This window comes from Arvicola amphibius, chromosome 7 (genome assembly GCF_903992535.2).
Source record: "Arvicola amphibius chromosome 7, mArvAmp1.2, whole genome shotgun sequence".
NCBI classification, from domain to species: Eukaryota; Metazoa; Chordata; class Mammalia; order Rodentia; family Cricetidae; genus Arvicola; species Arvicola amphibius.
This window is the reverse complement of record NC_052053.1, coordinates 132,948,022-132,973,433: the sequence shown is the minus strand read 5'-3', so window position 1 is coordinate 132,973,433 and position 25,412 is coordinate 132,948,022. Positions and strand designations below refer to the sequence as shown.

General features: G+C 37.4%; 1 protein-coding gene across 6 annotated transcripts in view; it reads left to right on the top strand.

The window, feature by feature from the left end:
• Positions 1–25,412, top strand: part of Dgkb (diacylglycerol kinase beta) — a 514,351-nt gene that overhangs the window by 76,776 nt on the left and 412,163 nt on the right. For all 6 annotated transcript variants that reach the window (XM_038336848.1, XM_038336843.1, XM_038336846.1 and 3 more), the window contains 4 exons: positions 2,777–2,930; positions 15,797–15,937; positions 21,820–21,869; positions 25,050–25,124. In XM_038336848.1, the coding sequence (XP_038192776.1) occupies positions 2,777–2,930; positions 15,797–15,937; positions 21,820–21,869; positions 25,050–25,124 (420 nt within the window). The remainder of the gene's footprint in view (positions 1–2,776; positions 2,931–15,796; positions 15,938–21,819; positions 21,870–25,049; positions 25,125–25,412) is intronic.

The window sequence follows — 25,412 nt, the reverse complement described above, 5'->3', positions numbered from 1 at the left end:
CGTGCTGTTCGTTCCATTCATGTTTCCATTAATGTACACTGATGTGCATTATAAATGTCCTTATACTTTTTAAAAGTTTGAATTTTCCAAAACTAATGATGGTAGTAAAACTCACATATAAATTAGAAATTTCCCCACTATTAGATGTTGCAAAGAAACTATGTAAATTAAGTATACCATACATTTATTAAAATCTTATGATTTAAGCATAATTTTAGATGATATTTGAAATTGTTTTATAAAAATGTTATAGATAACTCAGAAAATAATGGAAAAATATTTACTTCATGACTGGGAATGGTAACATTTAGTCAGATAATTTTTGTCTATAAAATCATTTGGGTTTCACAACATTGTACCATATATAATATCAGTAGTTCAGTAGAAAGATTTGCCCCCAAGTATACCGTGAGGGTGACAGGAAACAGTGTACCATGAGGATGACAGGAAACAGTTGACCGTGAGGGTGACAGGAAACAGTGTACCACGAGGGTGACAGGAAACAGTGTACCATGAGGGTTACAGGAAACAGTGTACCATGAGAGTGACAGGAAACAGTATACCATGAGGGTGACAGGAAACAGTGGACCGTGAGGGTGACAAGAACACCTTCACCTCTCCCATAAACTCTTTAACTGTAGATCTTATGACATCATCTTCTAAAATTCACTGAAGAACAGAACTCTCCATTCTTCAGTCTGCAATGGACCTCTTTAAAACGTGAGATATTTTGATGAGTCTCCTAGCAGTGAGATCGGGACCTTTCTCTGACACCTTGCTGGAACCTGTTCCCCATGCTGGATGACCTCACCTAACCCCTCTCCAGGGGAAGGAGCTTGGTGCTACCTCAACTCGATGTGCCCTGCTTTGTTCAAGCTCATAGGAGACCTGTCCTTCCTGAATGGAGACAGAGGGGAGAGGATGGGAAGGGGGTAGATGGGACTCAGGGGGAGGGAGCGGCAGGAGAGGAGGGAAGGAGGAAGGGAGAGAAAACTCTGGTCAGTATGTAAAATAAATAAAAAAATTAAATTAAATAAAATTTAAATTAAAGAAGTGAGATATTTTGAGAAATTTTTCTCTCTGAAGTCAGTAATTTGAAAGTGTTGTCTAATTACAGAACCAAATGAAAAAGTGAAGTTTTGATTTAGGAGGAGACAGTGAATTCTATAATTTTTGAGCCAACAAATAGACTAATTAATATGCAAAATAACCCATGTATTTCCAAGATATAACTACCTTTTATATACAGTTTTATAATTTTAAATTTTTATTTATCTTTTAAACTGCACTTTTAAAATGTTATTTTTATTAGATGTGGTTTTTATTATATGTGGTTTCTTTTATTTTATTGAATTTATTGAGCTCCACATTACAATGAATATATCTAAGGTTTTCTTCAGACAACAACTGTGAAGTATTGATATCATACACAATTTTATGAAGAAATTACTAATAACAAAGTTAAAAAATGATTTTAATTACTTGAGATTACATTCAATAAAAATACAAATAATATATGCACACACACACATAACTTATTCAGTTCATTATCCATACTTGAAAGTTTTATGTTTTTGGTGATGTCTTAAAAAGGTAACCGTTTATTTTAAGTTTACCAAAAATAATAGCATGACATCAATATGCTCATAATGAATAACAAAATAGGAGGTATGTGTTCTCTCTCACTTTTCTCAAGATATTACCAGACAAACAAGATGGGAAGTTTTCCATTTAAAAAGAAATAGTTTAGAGAAAATGGAGAGCACTCAACCCCCAGGTTTCCCTGCCTTTTTGCTTCATCTCAGTGTCCGAACTCACCTTGGTGAGGGAAAGCCCCACCATCTTCCCCTGCACACTGTTGCTCCTCGCGGACCTGGTTTTATTCTGGCTTCTTCTCTGTAAGTCTTTAGGCTTCTCAGCTGATTAGTGCAATTCCCTGAGTCTTTCGTTGGTCTCCAACTGTACCTGTCTCCCGGAAATACTCCTTTAACACACTTGCTCAGTCACAGGAGTATTAGCTGCATGCTTTAGTCCCGAGTGCCCACAGTTGTCTCAGTTGCTCTGCAGCATCTCGTCTTCCCTGTTGCCCTTTGCTGCCAGAAGGCATGCGCACTGCGGACCCCTGTGCAGTCCATATGCAGCTCGAAGTGAGAGACTAGCTTCCTTCAGTAGCTCTTCAAGTGGACTTGGGGCTCTGGCTCTGAAATGACTGCTTTCCGATGAATATGGATTCGAGAAAGGGTGAAAGACCTTACAATATGCTCCATTGGAGGTTTGTGTGTAAAGTTATGGAATGTTTAATCAATTGATGTTGGTTTTGATTTGAAATGCTTGCTGATCACTTTTTAAATAATCACCATTATCACGATGAAAAGAGGGGATAGGTGCATCATTCTCTGTGTTTGCCATATAAAAATGTGACTCCATATTAACTTGTTCACACTAAATATCTGAGCTATTCAACACAAATCTGTGAGTTTGGAAATAACAGACCCAGTTGATGTGGAGGGGGGGAAGCAACTTCAAAGGGTAAAATTTGATGTCACATGGCATCCGTGAAGATAGAAACATCTAACTAGAAATCATGTTATCTTTGCTCTACACTATCAAAGGGGAGACACATATCTGCCACTGCCAATGATGGCGTAGAACCACCAAGCCTCGGATAACAATACTTAGATAGTAAACATCTCAGGTCATTTCTGTGGCTAATGCCTTGAACATGGTCTTGCTATCTCACTGGGTCTGACATCACAGATTTAAACTTGTTTTTCAGACCATAGATTTTGAAGGCTTCAAGCTGTTCATGAAGACCTTCCTGGAAGCCGAGCTCCCTGACGATTTCACAGCTCACCTTTTCATGTCGTTCAGCAACAAATTCCCCCATTCCAGCCCCAACGTCAAGAGCAAGCCCGCCCTCCTTGCAGGGGGTAAGTATGTTTTCTTAGAGCAGGTTTTTTGAAAGAGATGTGAGTATCACATCATCAAAGAAAGAATCTTACACTGAAGATTGTCTTCAGTGGAATTCATACTTGACATTGACTTTTAAAATATCTCCAGAACAATAAACAATACAGAAAATAGGATCATTATAACTTACCATTTCAAGTGGAAGTCCATGTTTCTGTAATGGTACTAAGAGGTATTTTCAACAAGTTATTGCAGCCCAGTAGCTAAGCTTGTCCTTGCTTCCACAGACTCATCTCTGATAGTGCGCCTCTTTAGACCTAAAGGACGTCCAGTTTGCATGTTGCAATGCAGTCGTAAAAGATCTTAGGAATATTCTAACTCAGGAAACATTTATTTGAGTGATATTTATTAATATTTGTTTCATTAAAGATGAGGCATCCTAGAAGTTAAAAAAATGAGCCTGATTGCATGATAACAAAATAACTCAATTTTAAAATAGTTGCTATCCTTAAATGCAAAACCAAAGTGATTTTTGAAGTATAATATCTTTTTCCCCGTTGAAACTCTCTGTGTATGACTTCCTGTTTTCAGCTGAATGCTCACACCTACAACTGTTTATATGTGTGCGGTGTATCGTGTGGTCTCTTACATATTTCAGCGTGCAATTCTAAGAAAGTGAGAATGAGAAAAACACTTAGTGTCATTGTGAAAATTATTCAAACATTTCAAATCCCTAAAGGCTCTCAGAGTCCTCAGGAGAGTCGGAGGTCTGGACTGCCGGCCACTGCACCATGGACTGCACTGTGGGGCAGATAGGGGAAGAAAGTAGTGTAGAGACGAGCAGTAACAGGAGTGTAATCCCTGCACGCTGAAATACAAATTAAAAACAACAGCATAGGTTGTAGAGCTGTCCACAGACCGCTAGTCAAGGCCTTCTGACAATGGCCCTGCACCTCAACAGCTTGTGGTGCTTCCACACATGCAGTACTAATCTTCTCAAGGGGAATCACCTGTGGTGCTGGCTTTCTAAAATCAAGCCTCCATGGGATGATGCCCCACAATATATGAAACCCGCGTTCTTGTCTTTATTGCCTTCTCAAAGCATGTTTAGCTATTTGATTATCACCCAACTGACAAAAGCTTGAGAAAGCTCTCCGAGCGTGCCCTTGCTTCTTTGTAACTCTTCGTAGTTAGAACTTCATAACCTTCTAGACTGAACATTTTTAGAGGAGACAGTTTCTATTTTGATGTGCAAGTAAAATTCACCCCTGCAACACTGCCCTTGGGTTCCAAGGAAACAAAATACATGTTTATCTGTATTCTACAAATGTATTTACTTGCATTAAACATGGGAAATAGGGAATGTTTCTAATGACTTAAAGTGGTTTTATAAAGAATTCTGATCCCAAACATCCTATTTTCTCCAACATCATACATTAGTACAAAATAGAAATGCAAAGATTAATAGGAATAGCAATCAAATTAGGCTTCAAAATACTGATAAATGAGCATTAGTCAGACTGTACCTCATTTGGGATAATTTCATGTCCTGTGTAGATCTCCTTGAAACAAAGATGTGCTGCTCAAATCCAATGTAACAATGATAAATCAATCCAAGTTCTTTTTCAAAGCGTGGCTCCTCACTGAGGTATTGAGTGTCCAGTGTCCTTCCTATGACTGCTTCTATCCATTTTTACTACAACACATTTGATAGTTTTTTTTTTCCTTAGGAACAAGGAACAATGGACACAATATAGAAGTTCAGGAATTGGGTATTATTGACTCTGAAATTGAAAACATAAATCCTTTTCTATTTCTAGGAAGCTGCTTTAAAATAGTCTGCTATACATACAGAATATGGTTGAATTTGGAAAACCTCAGGTTACTTCTGAACAGAAAGTTTCTGTAATGACTACAGTCACCCTCATGGGATTCTTCTTTACTTTGTTAAAACAACGTCAGCCTAAATAAGATATTCTGTGTGTGAACTGAAAAATAAGAACTCCTCAATAAAATAGAAATGAAAAAGGAATAAAGGTACTATCACCAATGTACTGCACGCAAATATAGTACATATAAAAATAAAGCATCCAATTTTCCTTGCATAAAAATGTTAACTATCATGTACAGTAACAATGTTTTTAAATATAAACTTGCATGTGCCTGGATACACTTTCTCAACAAAAGCCTAGTAATCTTTGTGGCATTTTGTGATATAAAGAAATTAGTTTTGTGAAAACCTTCATTGCAATTTCTTCCACATTATTTATTGAGAGTTATCTTTGTCTTTGGTTAGGTGAAGGCCCTGCTAAGGAGGTTGGGTAGCTCTCTCCTGCCACCTTTTCTTCCTCAAAGTGTCAGGTACTCAATGAGCATCTGCAATAACCAACTTCTGATTTCACTTCAATTCTAAGAAAATCTCTTAATTACAGACATTACACCATTCTTACAAACATTTTTAACCCCTCTGTTACTGAAAATGGCTCTCAGATCCTCAGTTTTACAGTGATCTTTATTGCAGCCACTACAGCTTTAGTACTGAGAGAAATATTATAAAAATGAGTATTGCTAACTTTCACATATGCATTCCCCAATATTTATATACACTTGGCACCTATTTATAGTTTTTGTTTGTTGGTTTTGTTTTGTTTGGGAAAAGGTTTCTCTGGCTGTCCTGTAACTAATTCCCTTTGTAGACCAGGTTGGCAGAATTCACCAAGAACTTCTCGTGTTTGCTTACCAAGTGCTGGAATTAATAGTATGAGTGACCATGCCTGGCCATGCCTCTTTAGTCTAAAATTCATCTGGAAAAAAATTATTTATTTTTATGATAGTCTCCTAATTCAGTTTCATTCTTAAACATGTTTTATTTAATTTTAATTCAATCTATTTATTTTACATCCCTACCATAGTTTCCCCTCTTTTCCCATTTCCTCCCCAGCTATCCGCTGCTCCCTCCATCCATCCAACCACCGCTCCTCTGTTTCTGTTCGGGAAAAAAAAGCAGGCCTGCCATGGTTTATCAACAAAGCAAGGTATATCAATTTGCAGTAAGACTAAGTGCCTCCCCTTGTATTAAGGCTGTTGAGAAGAATTCTTCTGTACCCCATTTTTTAATTGCATTATGTGGTATTTTGATGTCTAGTTTTTGAGTTCTTTTTATATTTTGTAAATCATGCCTCTGTCAGATGTGGGGTTGGTGAAGATCTTTTCCCATTCTGCAGGCTGCTGTTTTGTCCTGTTTCCCCCGCTCTTTGTCTTACAGCGGCTTTTTCACTTTCAGGAGGTCCCCTTTTATTAATTATTATTAATTATTATTAATTATTGATCTTAGTGTCTTTGCTACTTGTCTTCTAGTCAGGAAGTTGTCTCCATGCCAATGCATTCAAGGCTATTTCCCACTTTCTCTTCTATCAGGCTCAGTGTAACTGGATTTATGCTGAGATCTTTGATACACCTGGACTTGAGTTTTTGCAGGATGATAGACATGCATCTATTTGCATTCTTCTATATGCCAACGTCCAGTTACGCCAGCACCATTTGTTGAAGATATTTTATTTTTTCCATTGTACAATTTTAACTTCTTTGTCAAAAATTCAATTATCCATAGGTATGCAGATTTATGTCTAGGTCTTTGATTTGCTTTCATTGAGCCTTCTCTCTGTTTTTATTCTGATACCATGCAGTTTTATTATTATAGTAGAGCTTGTAATCAGGGGTGGTGGTATCTCCTAAAGTTCTTTTATTGGACAAGATTGTTTTAGCACTTTCATGATAGGCCTCCCCCAGTCACCCAAAGGCCTCTAGGTAACCCCAATGACTCTTAAATCCCTCAATAATCACTACCTCCTAAAGACTTACCATTTCTTAATAGCATCACTTGGTCTTTACCATATGCCTTTTGAGGGACAAGGGTCAAGGTCTAAACACAGAACAGTTTTAGCAGGAGAACAAACAAAGGGTAAATATACACAGATAGGAAAAGTGGGGACAGACAACAATGAGCAAGACAGGAGACAGACAGCAAAGGCAAAGGCTAAGATCATTAGGAGCTCTGACTTTCTCATGACTTAAGTGGAACTGAGTAAGGATTGCTAGGAATCAATACTGTCCATCCCAGAATGAATGATTGACTTTGACCTTGCAGGTGAGATAGGCAGATAAACCTTGGCAGGGCCACCATCCTGTGTTACAAGGAGGGGCCTGTTCATCCCATCTACCTGGCTAGCTTACACCTGAAATAATCACATAGAAACTGTATTCATTAAAACACTGCTTGGCTCATTAGCTCTAGTTTCTTATTGGCTAATTTCTACATCTTAATTTAACACATTTCTATTAATCTGTGTATCGCCACATGACTGTGGCTTATTGGCAAGATTCTAACCAGCATCCGTCTCAGGCGGAGGATCTCTCCCTCTGCTTTGTTGCTCCCACAATTCAGTTCTGTCATCTCTGCCTACCTAAGTTCTGCCCCTATCAGGCCAAGGCAGTTTCTTTATTCATTAACCAATAGAAACAACACATAGAAAGAAGGACCTCCTACACCAATCCTGAGGACTTTTTAAAAGTTTTGAGGAATGCAGAGATAGTAGGAGTAATGAGTGATCAGTGTCTGCCTGGACAGTGCTGATGAGCCTGGGAAGAACAGCAGGAGGGGAGCCAGCATTGAAACTAAGCCCAGGTGTGGAAGAGATTTGTTTGTCATGCTTAGTTATGACTGTCATTCCAATGAGCCTCGAGATCCATTGCAAGATTTTAAGCGTGAAAATGATCATGTTGCCAGTGATGTGAAAGATGTTGGAGGAACGATGAATCAGAAGAAATGAAAGGCTCAGAGGTTAGTTAATATTGAGAGAAATAACACATACACATTTGTTCATTTGAAAAGTTAACGTACCTTTTCTTTTCTAAGTATTTCCATTGCTCAGCTGGCCAAATGAAAGATGAGAATTTAGAAAACTGTATCTGGGACTTCTTATTTTCTTCCAAATATCTGTAGACTAAATAGTGCACCTCTTAGGTCCTTTACTGAGAGTCAAGGGACAGATATTCTCTCTCTCTCTCTCTCTCTCTCTCTCTCTCTCTCTCTCTCTCTCTCTCTCTCTCTGTCTCTCTCTCCCTCCCTCCTTCTTCTAATTCATCTCTCCTCCCTCTCTCCCTCTTTCTATTTATTCCATCAAACAAATATATTTAAAGTACACAGCTGCAATTCAGACACCTTTGAATTGTGCTTGTACAGTCTCTTGATCTCTGTTCTCTTAAATGGGAATAATGAATGTCTCTATTTTACTAGGTATAAAAAGTAAAAAAAAGCCGGGCGGTGGTGGCGCACACCTTTAATCCCAGCACTCGGGAGGCAGAGGCAGGCGGATCTCTGAGTTCAAGGCCAGCCTGGTCTACAAGAGCTAGTTCCAGGACAGGCTCTAGAAACTACAGGGAAACCCTGTCTCGAAAAAACCAAAAAAAAAAAAACATAATGTATAGAAATCTTTAAAATAAAATTGGATACACTGTATATGATCAATAAATGCCAGCATATCACCACTATACTTTGAACAGACTGTATTCTAATATTTTGGTTTGCCCACTTTATGATCAAATTTCACTTTCAATTTTATTTTTATATAATTTTATACATTCTGAAAGAGGAGTCATACGTTAAAAGGGTTGTATTAGAATTTGCAGGTTATGAGAAAATAGGAAGTATGCTCTCAAATGCATAGCAAATAGCAAGAAATGTGGCATCGAACTTAGTTTCTTTTGGGGGGGGCAGCTTCTCATTTTGTAGCTGTTACTCATGACCCTCTACTCAAGAGTTCTGATACTTCAGGTGGATACCCCCAGGTGGATACCCCCAGGTGAATACCCCCAGGTGGATACCCCCAGGTGGATACCCCCAGGTGGATACCCCCAGGTGGATACCCCCAGGTGGATACCCCTAGGTGGATACCCCCAGAACCAGCTCAGTCAGTTTTCAATTATCTCTGTGTTTTGCAAGTCATAGACAAAGACTCCTTTGGGCTTATTGGTCAAACAATATCTGAATCTTCAAACTCAAGATGAAGTGAGAGATCTTGTCTCAAAATATACAACAACGAATTTTTAGGAAAACATTGAATGTCACCCTCTGGCTTCTACATTCCTCCTGTAGATGGAAATATGCAATTTCATAGCTACTGACTACTGGTAACTACTCAATTTAAATTAAATAAAACAAAATGTCCATTTTCACTCAGCACATCGTATCATTTGAGAATCTCGATGCAGTTTATGCTGTTGAACCAAGGAGAGGAAAATTAGAGCAATTTCACCACCGTTGGTGCTTCATCGTGTTCTGTGTGAGACAGGGTCTCACGCGACTCAGGGTGGCTCTGAAACTTCCTTTGAAGCTGATGCTTGCCTGTTTCCAGCTCTCAAGTTCCCGCTGCAATGGCTGGACAGTAGTGCAGATAGATCTGGATTTTAATGCTTCTGAAGTAAGCCCGAAGTTCAGAATTACATGGCATGTCTTTGGGAGCTGACTCCCATGCAGCTTTGTGACATCACTCTCTGAATTTCCACCTTCTCATCTCCCAGATGGAACTATGGTTTGAATAAGACCACTATGAAAAAATATTGGACCCACCAGTCCAAGGTCTGTTAATACCATGCCTTCAAATGAACTCTGTGCTCCTTCCCACATGTGCCTACACTTCTTACTGTCTGTTGCTTAAGATCTATAATTGGTATTGCTTTCCTATGTTCATATAGATGATAGCAGAGCATATATCAGGGTTGGTTTAGCCCAAGACACTGGCCAGGGACTGTCCTTCTGTCTGTCCTCACTCATGAGAATTCATCATATATATATATATATATGTATATATATATATATATATATAGAGAGAGAGAGAGAGAGAGCCTCTGACTGCATATATGTCTGTGTGTGTGTTTGAGTTTAAGAGGTTAATTATAAGAATAATAAGGTATATGACTTTAATATGTCAAGTGTATTTATTTTTGTCTATCTAAGACACTCAATATGACCATCAGTATTGAAACAATAAATTGCTTTATCAGAAAGATGGATTTCTTATATTGACAGAATAAAAACAATAAAACTATAATTTTAATGTTTTGTTACCTTATAGATTTAGAAACATAAGTTATGATAGTACTGTTGCATATTTCCTTTGAAAAGCTGAAGAAAAGGCAGATACAATGGGGCCTCTGTCATTACCTAAAATTGAATTGCTTGAAAACAATACAAACTGAAGCAAAGGGACTTACTTAATGTTTATTAAAAATCCATGTGCTAACTGGGCCTGCTGTGGAAAGCCTGTGATCTCACTAATCACTTTAGAGTTAGAAAATGGAGTATCAGGATTTTCAGGCCTGTTTCAGAAATCCAGCAAGCTGGATAGCCAGCCTGAGTGGCATAAGATCTTGTCTTAAACAAAACAAAATGAAAGAATCAAATAAATAAAAATAGGCAAAAGGAACAAATCAAACAAAATTCATGTATTAAATACAGAACCTCGAGAGGCTAAGGAGATGGATCAGATTTTAAGTGCTTGCTCTGCAAGTGTGGGAATCTGAATTTGATCCCAAGTCCCCACATAAGTGATAGGCACTGGTGTGTTTGTAACCCCAATAGTGGAGAATCGGAGGGAGGAAGATCCTGAGAACTTGGCCCCTAGCCAGTCTAGCTGAATCTGTGAACTCCTGCTGTAGTGAGAATCTCTTTCCCTCAAAGGATACATTGGGAAAAATCAAAGAAGACACCTTATGCCAATTGCTGGATCCCACATGTATATAAACACATAAACATTTACATGTATACACAGACACAAATTCTGAGCCTTGACGTGAAATTAAATGTATTCATTAGGAGCACCATTTTGGTTTGGATGATAAGGTAAGTGGTAGGTGCTCACCTAGGATGTCTGAAGTTCTGAGTTCCTTGATCCTCAGCAAGAGAATGAAGAAGCAAGTTAAAAACACAAATCTTTTCAGCTTTTTCTAGAATGTGAAGGTGTCTAGATGAGAACACAATGGAATCCATATTATCGCAGACTGTAATAATAGACATAATTTAATTTTAATAATGCTGTTATAATTACAATTCTGAGGAAAATGTTCATAAGTATATAAACATATACATGTGTACATGATGATAATTATCATTGGAAAATATTCTGAAGTAAAAAATTGTTTATTCCTGATGAAATTAGTGAACTATAATTATGCTTATTATTTTTCTTTTTAGGTACTTTGTTGTGCATTACAATAAATATGCATACAGCAAAGTTGTGTAAGAATGTATGAATATGCATTGTATGTGTGTGCACTTGGCTCAATTTTCTAGTAAAGTCTTAAAAGTCTTAAAAGTGAGGCATGTGAGAGAAGCTGAAAATTGGTATCAATCACAGATATTTAAAGCTAAATGCAATCACTTGAGGCCAAAGAAAATAGCTTTTGCCCTACCTAACCTTCATGTCCACTCTCAAAGGAAAAAAAAAAACTGCACTATTTTTTTGGAGACAAAAATGTCATTGTTGATGGGAATTAGAATTTGGCCTTTGCCTCTTTGTCAGAGGACTCTACTTATGACACAAGCAAGGGTCCCTGGCCGAGGGAACAGCATTCTCGGTTGTCATCACTGTGTTCAACACTGCTTAATGGAAACTTCTTCCAATGACAGACCTTTGCGAAGTCGATGAAGCAGAAGGAAATCAGTAATAGGAAGTACCTTCAGCTAGATTAAGGGAAAGAGAGAAAGGTTAAAGGCTATGCTGCAAAAACATCCTCTGCGAAGAAAGACTGAGACACAATGCCCACTTTCAGACAGTGAAAATATGAAGAAGAAGGAAGATATTTTATTGCCTAAGCAAGAGTGTGCTGGTGTTATAGAGGTCTTGGGAATAAGAATAAGACTGTTTGATTAATCACTTTAATTTGTTTAACCACTATAAGTTTATTCAATTCTGAGATAGATAAATAAAGTTATTATCTAGGCAATGGAATGTTACTCAATGCAAAAAGAAAGAATTAACTCATAAAAAGACACAGAGGAAATTAAACTACATGTTATTAATTGAAAGAAGCTTGCTTGAAAAGCTAACTATCATACAATTCCTGCTAAATGATATCCAGTTATTATGCTCTAAAATATTTAAATGCCAAGATATTTGTTGAGACTTAGAAATGTTATTTTAACTTTAGCACAATGGCTATGGCTTGATCTACTGCCATTTCAGTTCTCAGCTGAAACTCTGCATTGATTCCATAATCAATCTAGGTAATAGAACGCCTGCACACTGTGTTAGTCAGTGTTTCTATTGTTTTGATGAAATATCATGGCCAAAAGGTAAACTGGGAAGAAAAGGGTTTATTTGGCTTAACTTCCATATCACTGTCTGTCACTGAAGGAAGCCTGGGCAGGAACTTAACAGGGCAGGAACCTGGAGGCAGGAACTGATACAAAGGCCATTGAGAGGAGCTGCTTGCTGGCTTGCTCCATGTGGCTTGCTCAGCCTGCTTTTTATAGAACCCAGGACCAGCAGGCCAGGGATGATATAACACCTACAGGGGGTCCTCCCTCCCCCGCAGATCATTAGTTAAGTAAATGACTTCCAGCTAGATGTTATGGAGGCATTTTCTCAGTTGAGTTTTTCTGGATAACTCTAGTTTTTGCATCCGGCTTGTATAAGACTAGTCAGTCCAGTGTTTGGCTATAATGACTGAAAGGCAATGTTCGTAGTGAGGATTTATGGTGAGGAAGGTATACAGGGTGAGAACTGAGACCTTTCTTCCTTTACAATAGTTTCCATTTAAAAAGCCTTCACAAATATACACTTAAACATTAATAATTTCTACTTTTTTTGTCAAGATGATTGTGAAAAATGTCTTTATCTGAAAAAGGTTTTTTATTTTATATGAGAGAGATTTCTTTCTCAGATAAACCTTATGCATCATTACAAAAATACATATTTTACCGCCCAAATTTGTTATAATTCGTATTTTGGAAACATTTTTTTAGTTTTTCAGTGTACAGATTGCATATGTGCCCATATTTTTGCACCTTAAAATATTTCAAATATAATGATGAGAATCAAATGCACAGTGAGGTTTTATGTACAAACTGTTATCAACACAAAGAGAGAAATATTTTCTTATCATCAAACCAACACAATAATTATATTTTTCTTCAAAAAGTGACGATAAAAATCTGTAGACACAGAAAGTGGATAAGTGGTTGTCTGGAACTGTGTAGATGGAGGCAAGGTAACAGGTATTGCTACAACAATAAAAATTTAATGATGACGATCAAAATTGTTGCCCAATTCTGTGAACAGGCTAATGCCTTTGAACTGCATATTTTAAATAAGAAGATTGCATAGGAAATTAAATTTATGTTTACCATAAAGCTGATATTTATCAAAAAGTGATGTGAAATGAAATGTTTATGTATAGAGACTTCCTCACAATATATACTGTACCCTGGGCAGACAAAAAGAAAATGATGTGGCCCTTATCATCTCCAATTTTTCCTTGAATCCAGCATTATGAAAGCAAGTAGTCAACTAATTGGACTTAACCTTCAAAACTATACAGCTAAACTTCCTTTCACATAAATGAGACAATGTTTCTTCCCTTCTCCCTTGTTCTATTTGAAAAATTTGTGTTAAAGAGTTAAGATAAATCGAGCTGATTACATCATCAGGACCCCAGCTGAGCATTTGGGAGGAGAGTTAACTCCCCAGCTGGATGACTCATGCTGTAGTTTATCACCATAATTCACTGCTATGTTCTGTGGGTCTTCAAGGGCCAGCACCACAGAGTCTTCTACCATAAGTCAGAAGTCCCGATTCCTGCAGCCAGATGAACTTTACTTGACCAGTTGTAATTATTGGGGAATAGTGAAGTCCTTTTAAAGCTCAATATTACCTTTGATATTCTGCTTCCTTTCAAGTAAAAAGGAATATCAGTTCATACTGGACATGCAGTGATCTTCGTATTACGAAGAAAAATTATTTAAAATGTATAACTCACTGAGAACCATGAACAAGAATAGGGTTGGCAGATAATGAAGAGCTGTATCACAGTGAGTAAAAACAGAGAGGAGACGAAGTGTGTCCCACAGATGGGGCGGTGATCCGGACGTGTGCTGGTCATCCAGTCAGGAGATTCTCTGATGATATTTTAAGTATGAGTTGAGAATAATCATGATAAGTTATCACAGAAAATACTTACGTTGTTATGACAGCCACAAATTGTGCTGTGTCTACGTTAAGGTGTAAATTTTTCCCCCTTATTTCCATTAGTGTCCTTAAAGGAAAATACTGCATAGGTTGGCAGGGTTGAATGAGGAAGATGGATGGGTATGGCTGGCAGTGAAACTCTAGGGCAGCCATTTGCAGAAGCCTGTTTCTCCTCTGTCAAATGAGGATAATACAATTGACCTCACAAGGTCAACTTGAGAGTTAAGCGAGATGGTGTGTGAAAGCCACTGTTAGTGATTCCTGCCTGATATTAGAAACACTCTAAATGATATTTATTATTAGGGACCTTATCAGTGATGCTAGACCTGTGTACTCTGGGTGTCTCAACGTTCTCAAATATCAAATGCAATCCCAGATGATATAAGAAGTACAGAAAGAGTCAGAGTTGCAAACAGTTCTGTCAGAAAGATGTGTGCCAAGGAACACAGCTGGCCAAACTACGTTTGCTTCAAAATACCCTTTTCCATAAGTGATGACAGATTCGGAATCCATGAGACACGCAGGCCCCCTAGTCACCCTGGTCAATACTTCTTGGCAATGTGCACCTTGGTTATAATTGAGATTAACTTCAGGGCTTTTCCGGAGCTCCTTATGTGGTTTCCAATGCTGCTCTGTGAGACGAAGCTTCTCTGTGAAGCAGCTCCTCTTGCATTGTTATCAGCAATTGTCAACACATATTTAATTTCTCCACTGCTGTCTTAGAACAGGACATTCTACAAGGTTTGTGGAAACAGGGGCCACTGAGATGGTAGCTCAGTACCTGAAAGTCCCTGCCGCTGAGCCTTATGATCTGAGTTCAGCTTTGGAACCTGCATGGAAAGAGGAAAGCAACACCCGAAAGTGGTTCTGTGATCTCCGCAAGTGTGTCATGACATGTGCACACACACACACACACTAAATCAATGAAATGTAGCTGAAATGTTTTTAACATGGAGATTTTTTAAAAGAGAGAGTCCCAATTTTAGATCCAGCTGACTTACAATTTACTATTCTCTTCATGAACTATATGCATCAAATGAAGGCTATATTGAAATCAAACTACAATTATATGCACAGCCTTTCCTCAAAATGCCCATCATCGTGGTCCTGATTCCTCTTTATACTGTGCTTATTCATACTCACGGATAATGTGGTGTCAGATGGATGTCTTACCTCTGGTGCTGGCATATCCTTGCATAAATTTGTATTTTGTGAAAGACTACTTACTCTCAATATATACATCATGACATGACTCACAGCCTTTTTTTAGTATCTTAAGAAAGGACAATTCTTGGTATCTTTCAAGTAAATTTTATTTGTCCTATCTGACAGAGACAGGAAAACAGGAAATAGTTTCCTTATATGGTCGCTCTTTACATCTTCTCACACTCCCTGGACAATGCTAAGTTGACTTTAACATCCCACAGTGGTAGACTCTGTCTTGTTTGCTCTGTTAACAGCACACATGGAATGATAATATATTGGTGTTTGAGTACATTTGATTATTTTGTCGTTAAGTTATATATATATATATACACATATATGAATGTTCATGATATCTAGTGTTCTTTCCTTTAGACATTTCATAATTTGGAGCACAGTGAACATTTTACATATATGAATATAAATATATTTTTCAGGTCTGAGAATGACTAAGGGCGCCATCACCCCTCCACGCTCCTCCCCAGCAAGCACATGCTCCCCAGAAGTCATCCACCTCAAAGACATTGTGTGCTATCTGTCTCTCCTTGAAAGAGGACGCCCCGAGGATAAGCTTGAGTGTATGTTCGGTAACTGTGTTTATTGAGGGACTGTGTGTTTGATGTAATTATTACTGCCTAAATTGTTTTTTCACCTAAATGAGCTCAGAAATGAAAAGAAATATTTTTTTCAGAGCCAAACAATCAAAAAGTTACTATTAAATTTAACTGAAAATGCATCTTAATTGAAATTCTGAAACATTGCATTTTGTTAAGAAATGTTGAAGTGTGGTTATTATGATGGGATATTCTATTTCTGATAATTTATTTTTTGGTAATTCCATTTGTTTCTATTGACTTTGTAAACATGTCTATTATATGGCTCCTAAGTGTTTTCTACTGGGCTTTTTTGAATTAGCAAGAAGCAACTGGAAACTTTGAACTGTTCACATGTTCTAGCAAATGCCGTATTCATGTTATCTGAGGAGGACTTCCCCACCCCTCTAATACATGTGTGTGTAAGGATGCACGTACATGTGCCTACACACACACACACACACACACACACACACACACACACACTCAAACACACACACGCCTTATACTCTTCTCCATGGTAACTCCCCTTCGACATCAGATTAACACACTCTTTGGCAGAGAACAGTTTCTCACATGCCTCATATATAGGACTTGGTTTATATACTATAAATAATTAAACAGTATAGTCATTTCTTTTACGATATGAGAGGTAGGCACTTCCTTTCTAAGCACCCAGTGAACACACTTTAATAAAGGCAGTGACTGAGCTCTCTCTGGTGGCGAAATGTACACAGTGCAATGAAAGTGCATACTCTTCAAACACTGACTTCTAATGGATCAGGTATAACCTGGTCTCTCTTCAGAGCTCACCACAACTAGAGAAGCTGATCTACACTCAGGTTAACTGGATTATATTAGAGATCATTAAAATTTTAGTACAGAAATGATAGTGAAGATAGTAAAACCAAACCAGTATTTCTTAATAATTTTAAAATACTGTAATGTATTAATATTATAGTTACAAAGCAGTTTAATTAAATTTAATGGTAACTTTTTGATATTTCTCACAAGTAAATCATTTATTATGTTTACTTAGGAGTCACACCAGCTTAGGATATGAATAAACCATATGAATAGTATTCTTTAAATGTGTATTTATTATTCATAAACATTGAATACTTGCATTTCAAGATTTATTTTGTATTCCTAAGAACATGTAGAAATCTCTTTCATTCCAAAGTAAACAGTGAATGTCTATTGAAGTGACAGCCAACAGGAAAGTTTGCTCAGGTGTTTTCATTGCCATGTGTGGGATGACGATGAAGAAAAATATTTTTTCCAGATCTGAAAATTAATGAAGGCACCATCCATCTCCCCCATAAAGGACTTTGGCACTGCCCTTGTATTATCTGTAAGCCAACTAGAAGAACATTGTTTTTCTTTTGGATCCACAAGAATCATGCTTCTTGGTTCAGTTCTTAATTCCAAATGTCCTTTGCTCACAATCACAGGCAGAACATCCACACATTCTGAAAATCTGATGAATCAACTAAAATGGTTCTGTGGTCCACTCGTCTTCTTTGAGTTTTCTAGCTCTTTTTTGAGACTACACCTGACTCAGCATCGTTTCCCTCATTTTCTAATGATGTCTTCAGACTTTGCTGCAAACTAACCCCCTGTTCCCTGGTGCTGTTACTTTTTTTTTTTTTTTTTTTTCAGACTAATCAAAGAACACGCTTGCTTTCTGACTTCCTGACTTTGGGGCAATCACTGTGAATATGTATCGACACAGTCAGGAATTTTGTGCTTTTACTTTTTCCTTTTAAATGCCTGATATTTTCCCATGTCAGTGAATCGAACCTACCCTTCATCCAGTTCCTTAGCATCTTATGGGTTGTAACCTGTCCTCATTTGCACATTTACAAATTCCTAATATCCTCCTACCGTTTTGGTTCCTAGAATTATTTACAATAAGATTTTCATCATAGTGTCTAACGAACTACATAGTTAATCCAAAAGAGTGATGCGTATTAAACATAGCATGAACCAGAACTCAAAAGTAGAAAAGGGAGTTAAGAAGGCCAGGAAGTGGATGTGACAAAGAAACAAAAATACTTACTTGTGAGGGAGAGAACTGAATTTGCATCTTCCTCTGAGGTAGCTCACCGAAATGGAATGTAGACACCTGGGTTTAGGTCAGATGTTTCCACACAATTACCCCAAAGAATCACTTGCAGGCCCTGTAGACACAGTTTACTGTGTACTCCAGGATGTAAAACCTGACAATTAGGTGATTATAGGAAACAAGCATGAGACGCTGCTGCTTTTAGCCCAGGATGGCCACTTAGGAGAGGAAAATAAGATGCGATTTATCCTCTACAGTAGCACCTCACCACCACCAATTTCCCTGTAGGATTGTTTCCTTGACCTTGGTATTTACAACTTTTTTTCCTGTTTGCTTTGGGTAGAGCAACCACATTTATTTTTCAAAATTCATGAAAGGAATGTGTCTTCTACCAAAGTGACAATTCTATTTACTGCATCTCACCTTGTCCTCCATATCAGTCTTTTGTGCCAGGCCTTTGTGCAAGAGTTAGCATAAAGACTACCCCATTAAAAAGAAGCAAGCGCAAATGCTGAAATTAACCATTTCTTCACCTGCCTTTCCTTATCCCAGTCCATGTGTCTGTTTGTCTGCCTACTCACTTCGAGTGTGTGCAACACAATGTGTATGTTAGGGTTGCAAGATAATCCCTGTTTTGCTCTCCTGGTAGCTATCATCATTTTGTTGACCAAATGGGTCAGCTGATCCATTAAAGGACACACATGGCACTTTGCACAGATATTGCCACCTTGTTCTCCACATTCACTGTCCTATGTCACAGTGTTTCTGACCCAGCCCTCTGCCTCTTGAGGTCCCTTTCACATTATAAACCCTCCTGCTGTCTCCTAATAGGGCAAATTCTGCTGGTCCTTATGCCTTATCAGTGACAAGCGAATACCAAGATAAATCAACAGGAAGACATTTAGGGAATGGATGGCTGTCATTAAGAATTGCCATGGTGCAGCTGTGTGTAATAGTAACCTGAAAAATTCTGAAATGGATTACTAAAAGGTCCTGATGGCCATCATTTGGCCAAATTTTCCCCTAACTTACAAATAGAAGTGACTACAGCCGCCAGTCCAGAGTCGAGTAAGTCTCATGACTTTTCAGTCACTGTAAGATCCATTTTTATTTGGAAAAGCCATTAATTACACTTCTATTGTTTTTATTACAGGAAATATGGAGAGAGTATTTTCCCATTATATTGGATTTCAAATTTTTCTAGGCAGTCATTTTTTTTTTTTAACTTCTGCCTTAAAACTTTAATACTGGGTATTGGAAAGTGGGTAACTGAAAATTGTATAATGAAGAAATTCCAAATTAAATACCCTTAAAATACATACTTTATGTCTAAGAAATTGAGCAGTATATATTTCATATCAGTAGCATATCATGGAAGGTACAAAGACATAGTTTGTGTTGTAAGACATTCAACGAAAAGCAAAGACAGACATTTTCAAAATTTTTGAAATTGGAAAAGTTTTAGAACAATAGAAATTTTCTCATCTTACATAACGTGACTCTGCTCTGACCTTCTATCTAAATTCAAGTGTGGGCACGTAAAGTAAAATGTCATGGTTGTAAGAAGAGAAACAAGTGGGCCAAGTTAGCGCAGAGATTCGTAGCAAGTCCCCACCCTTCAAATATATCAAAGTGACAGAATAATCCGAATACTGGGCTTATTTTATTCTGGCACGGAAACATCTGTCACTCTATACTGGTCTATCTTCACTTTAAAATATTAACAAGCAAGGGTATTACTAATATTTAAGGTTCAAGAGTTCTTTCACCATTATTCTTTAGAAAGATGATTTTGAAAGGGAAAATCTTCAAAAGACTTCATAGGCTGAATAAGTCCTGCTTTCCATGGAGCTAACGTCTGCATCACCCTTAGCTGATGAATTTTCTCGCTCCCTGTAATGTCACTTTTCAAATTCTCAATGGTTAAGTTTGTTTTAACACGTTTGATTTTCTTTACCTTTTCATTGACAACCCCTCCCCTTCCTGGATGATGCCTGCCACTCTCTCAGCAACCATTATTTGAATGTTGCACTTCGAAGGCAGCCTTTGCAATTCTTGATTGAATTTAGTTCCTTTTTTCACCTTTCCTTTTTTCATTCATTCCACATCTGCGATGCATTTTGAGAGACGTTTTCTCTTGTTTTTCTGATTTTTTTTTTTTTAAATTTCATACAGATTCTACTTACACTGAGGAGGAGTTTTCAATGCTCCTATTCTTATTCTTAGAGTGAAATTTTTCTTATTGGGTCTTTTTGGCTCATCTGCCACTGGTCAGAAAACAGCAACAAGTTTGAACCATTTGAGTTGGTTTCACAGACATTTTAAGCAAAGCTGAGGTGTCCCTACTGCTAAAGTAGAGCTGGACTTAGCTTGCCTCACCCATGTGTGTGACTCTTCTCTGGGTAGTCTGTGACTTCTTTTCACATATGAAAATATTTTTAGTATTTTCTACTATACTAGAAAATCTTAGATGCTCAGTGTATCTATCTTGTGGAAGGCCTTTTTTCCTTTAAATTTTACTATTTTATTCACAGTTGTTGGATATTTGAGGTAGATCAATATTTAACACAGTTAATTAATATAAAATTTAGCCAACCTCAGTTCAGTACACACACATTTCTTCCAGCTTTATACATTAAAGCTTGTTTTCCTATTATAAAAGAATACATATTTATAATTTGATGGTATTTGAAAACATATAGTGATGTACAGAGTAATTCTGCATCTTCTGTGCATTATGTCTTGGCGGCATTCTGTAACCAATAATGTCAAGAATAATTACAGTGATACACACACTCCAAGTTACCAATGTTGCTGTAAACATGCAGAACTCAGATATCAGATCCTTCAGGAAATTATGAACCTCAACATAAACCCTCATTTCCACTCCTCTGTTTCTACAGCTGTGTCCTTCCCCCGTGTGTTTACCTCAAGATGACACCTGCATCCTCTTCCATGGCCTCCTTGGAGTCTGTGATTTATACAAGGGAGACCTCAGGCCTTAGACTCCAGTTCTGCTTTTCATAGCTCACCAGGAGAGTCTGTGTTCTGAATATCTGTACTTGATTAGTTTAAAAATGAGGTACCAGTGAAGCCTGCCTGTATAGCCATCCCAAGATACCAAAATGGTCATGCTAATGCTGTGTGTTTAGGCACTGAGATCCCCCACCAGAAAGAATCTCTTATTATAAACTTCTGTCTGTTTCCTTTCTCACATGCTTTGTGGTAAATCATAATCGTGGCTTGGATTCACATGGTGGGCTCTAGCTTCTGGGATGCACCTATGAGTCCCATTTCTGTTGACTGTCACAGCAAATGTGAGCCCAATCAATGGCAGCCAATTCAAATGTTAGGCATGAGGAAATTGTTCCATGGATTCTAAATTTTAACTGATTTTATGAAATTCTAAATCAATTCTAAATTAGTTGTTTTTCCTTCTCAACACTGCCCTTCAGTAACCAGATGCTGAATATTTCAAATTCTCCTCATGTCTGAATTCACAACTAAGGCTCAAAAACTCATACTTAAGGAAATAATCTATTTATTCACTATAATATTTTCTCCAGATATGAACAAAATTTTGTAAACTTAATATCTGAGATCCAGTATTTTAATTTACCAATGAATTTATTTTTGTTTAGCAAAATCAAAGAAACAAAAAACTGAAAAATAAAGCCGTTGAGCAGGGAAACTGAAGGATTTGGGTTAAACAGAAACTTAATTTTGAGAAATGTACCTTGAACCAACATGACCTTTCTCATCGCTAATATTTCTTTTTTCTTCATGTTTTTTATTCTAGTCATGTTTCGTCTGTATGACACAGATGGAAATGGCTTCCTCGACAGCTCGGTAATTTCTTTTGAAACTTCTCTGAAAATTGCCAAATAGCTTTTGGTTTTGTTTAGAAATAAGTAAATTCATAGCTTTCACCAGAGAAGGTACACACCGTAGAACTGCTCACAGGGCAATTTTGTCACCTGAGCAGACAGGATTGTGGGCATTCCATTCAATGGCTTTGAAAACATATGACATTAGTTTTGCATTAATCTTAGTAAACAAAGAGAATTCCAGCCTTATGAACAAAACAGGCCAGAGCTGAAACTGTGACCTAGAAAAGGAGAAAAACGATCTGTAAGATTCACCATTAAGGAAAACAAGTATTGAGTAAGCATATAGAATTTAAATAAATTGTGAAACTGATTTATAACTTCCCTTAAAGTAATCTTACTCAAATGCAGTGACGCTAGCTTAGAGCTTGGTGTGAGAAATCTCTTTGACAAGGCCTCATCTAATTCTGTGTGAAGGTTTCATGCTATAGCTTAAGCCAGACAAAATAATGAAGGGGAAAGAGTCTGTATGAATGATAACCTGATAAGTGTAATGAAATGTTGATTTCATTTATAATATATATGGGAATCAGTGACAGTGCTCAGAGAAGTAGAAACGAGACACCCAGCGTGCACATCCGTAATAGCACTCAATTCTGTTCTACATTTGCTGATAATATAGTTTGTGTCTCCGGGAAAACTGCAAGCAGTAATAAAAGAATTAATGCTGGAGTCAGTTTAGACAATTCCATGTGTGTGGGAGCATCAGACTCTGTTCTTGTGGTGGTGCTGAAGCCTGAACCCAGGGAAGCACGGAATTACACATTCAGCTCTGACTTTGCGAGGGACATGCACATACGCTGATGGCATGGGTCATCAAAAGCTTCTTTGTGCATCTGACAGACCTTGCTGTGGCTCAGATAGACCTAGGTGTTTATTGAGGTTGCTTGTGTTTATGTTTATGATGCTACCGTGAGGGCGTAAAGTTCAAAGGACAGCTTGCAGGCTTTAGCTCTTTCTTCCACCAGTGGAGGTGGTCAGTCTGGGTGACAGAAGCCTTAACCTGCTGAACCACCTTGCCACATAGACTTTTACAAGGATATTGGTGATGTCAGACTCGTCTTTCTATAGCACTAAGCAGAACAATTGCATCCTTGTTTCTCCAGAGGGAAGGAGCTCCATCATGAATTGATGTTGTGATTCAGGGACATCTCAGGTTTAAAGCCCAGACTTCCCCTGTTCTTCTGTGTATTAATCTACACACAGAAAAACTGACACACAGAATGAGCTTGCTCATCTCTTCTGGTGCCACTTCACAGAAAGGCATTTAGATTTCTTGTAGATGTTTTAAAATATTTATTGTATCATTCGTGTCTGCAATGATGCAAATTATATTCTAATACATCTAATGCAGAGTTGTTTTATGCAATGTTTCTTTTTAATTAAATTGAAATGATATGTCTTAACTAGGCTTTTAGCCATGGGTTGGCAGCAGATTCGAAAATTCAGTCAAGTGCTTTTTTCCCCTGGATTTTGGCCATTTTAAGGGAACATATGTAGCGATTGCTGCAAACACTTTTAACTAGATGCCCAATATCAAACACTGCCTTGAGAATCAATGGATTTGTTCATGATTAGTTCTTAATTTTTATTCTTTTTTTTTTAAATTAAAGATCACACTATAATCCCCAGGGCTGTTTTTTTACTCAGTATACTATTTCCTTTAATAACTGCTTAAAATTTTGCTTTCATAATTTTACATTGATATATTAAAGAAATAACAGCTCACCTTTTAGAAACAGAAAAGAAAGAACATTGTTGAATTGAACGTTGACCATGTCTTATATGTTATTAATGTTTATTGATTATTTTCAACACTCTGACGATGTAATGAATGTATTTTCTATGACAGCACATGTTATCCTTATAGACCATTGTAGTAATGATGAATGTGGTTAGGTGAGGATGTCCATTTCCCTTGTTAGGAGACTATCTAAGAGAGAACGAATTATTTCTCTAACTTACATGCCGGTGACCTAGTCTGTGAACCACAGGTTCTGTTCATTGATCTGGAAGCCTTAACTCATCCACAGCCTTGAACAAAGGTGGAATGGGTGAGAAATTAGTAATTCCCACTGAATTGTTAGCAGGCGTTGGATGGTATCGATCTCTATATCAATTTACTTATATTGTATTTTCTGTGAAAACATTTCTCATATGACATATTTGTTAGTTATATTTTCTCTTGGAGTAGTGCTGCTCTCAGTCATTTCTCAGAGGATCTCTTTGGTCCCCATGAGATAACCTCCTCTTTCCATATTACTGTTTTTATCTCATGAACTGTGACCAAATGTGATAGATGTGATGGGATTTCAGCAGAAAAATCTTTGATTTTATATTTCAAGTTTCATCTTTATAAAATTTTATATTTCAAATTAAAACAAATGCAACTTTCTAAATAATATAATTTCTGTATTATAAATAATTATCTTACAAAATATGTAATTGTTTATCTGAAGATAGCTGAAAAAACAAACTTTAGGTATAGACATTTAAAAATAATTTAAACTCGTTTAGACAAGTCATCTGCATTCACTAGCAGTTCTTCAAAGAGCTGAGAATAAGACAGAATATGAAATTTTAAACTATAATTTGATCTTCTCAGCAAATAAACCCTGCATATGTTTAACCTCCAAACCTTGACCTCAAAACACACGTGTGAAGTATCCTAAGAGGCCATCACAGTCAATATATGCTCTCAGTGCATGAAAATAAAAATAAACCCCTCAGTTGTCTGCCCACCTTCCAGCCCTCAGGACTTCCGGTGTCTTAAAACACCCTGAGAAAACATACATGTTCCAACTTTCAGGAAAGCTTGGCTAGATGAAAGCCCTGTTTGGTATTGTGGCGCCCTCTCCTGGTGAAGGCTTCAACCACCAAGGATGGATTTTTAGGTTCCCTTTTCTGTACACGTTATAAGAATCTACAATAATTAATACAATTTAGACTTAGCTATTGTTTCCTATGTTGTTAAAAGATACCTAAATAACTTCTACATATGTGTATATGATTTTTGAAAAATTGGTCATTTAACCATTTCAACTTTTGTACTGACTGAAAAAAAATGTTCTACATCCAGGATTAACCAGTTCCTTTCTGTCTCCCCCATTCCCTCATGTGCTCCGTTCCCTCTCGCACCTAGGAATTGGAAAACATCATCAGCCAGATGATGCACGTGGCGGAGTACCTGGAATGGGATGTCACTGAACTTAACCCGGTAGGCATATGCATGACTGACGTGTTGACTAATTTGCGCACGGTCTCTTTCATTTTCAGTGTTTCTGAGGTCTGAATATAGTAATAACATTTGTTTATAAACTTTTGTGTTTCAATTATTATGTCTAACCAGAGGCTGATTCTGAATGGAATGATCGGTTGCACGTGATGTTCTGAAGCTGCAGGCAGTGACCTTGGCTTTTTTTCCTCACAGTTATTACGTTGGGATAGTGAGGTTACACACATGGGCTTAGTGGATGCTGCTGATGCGCACTGCCAAGGTCCGTGC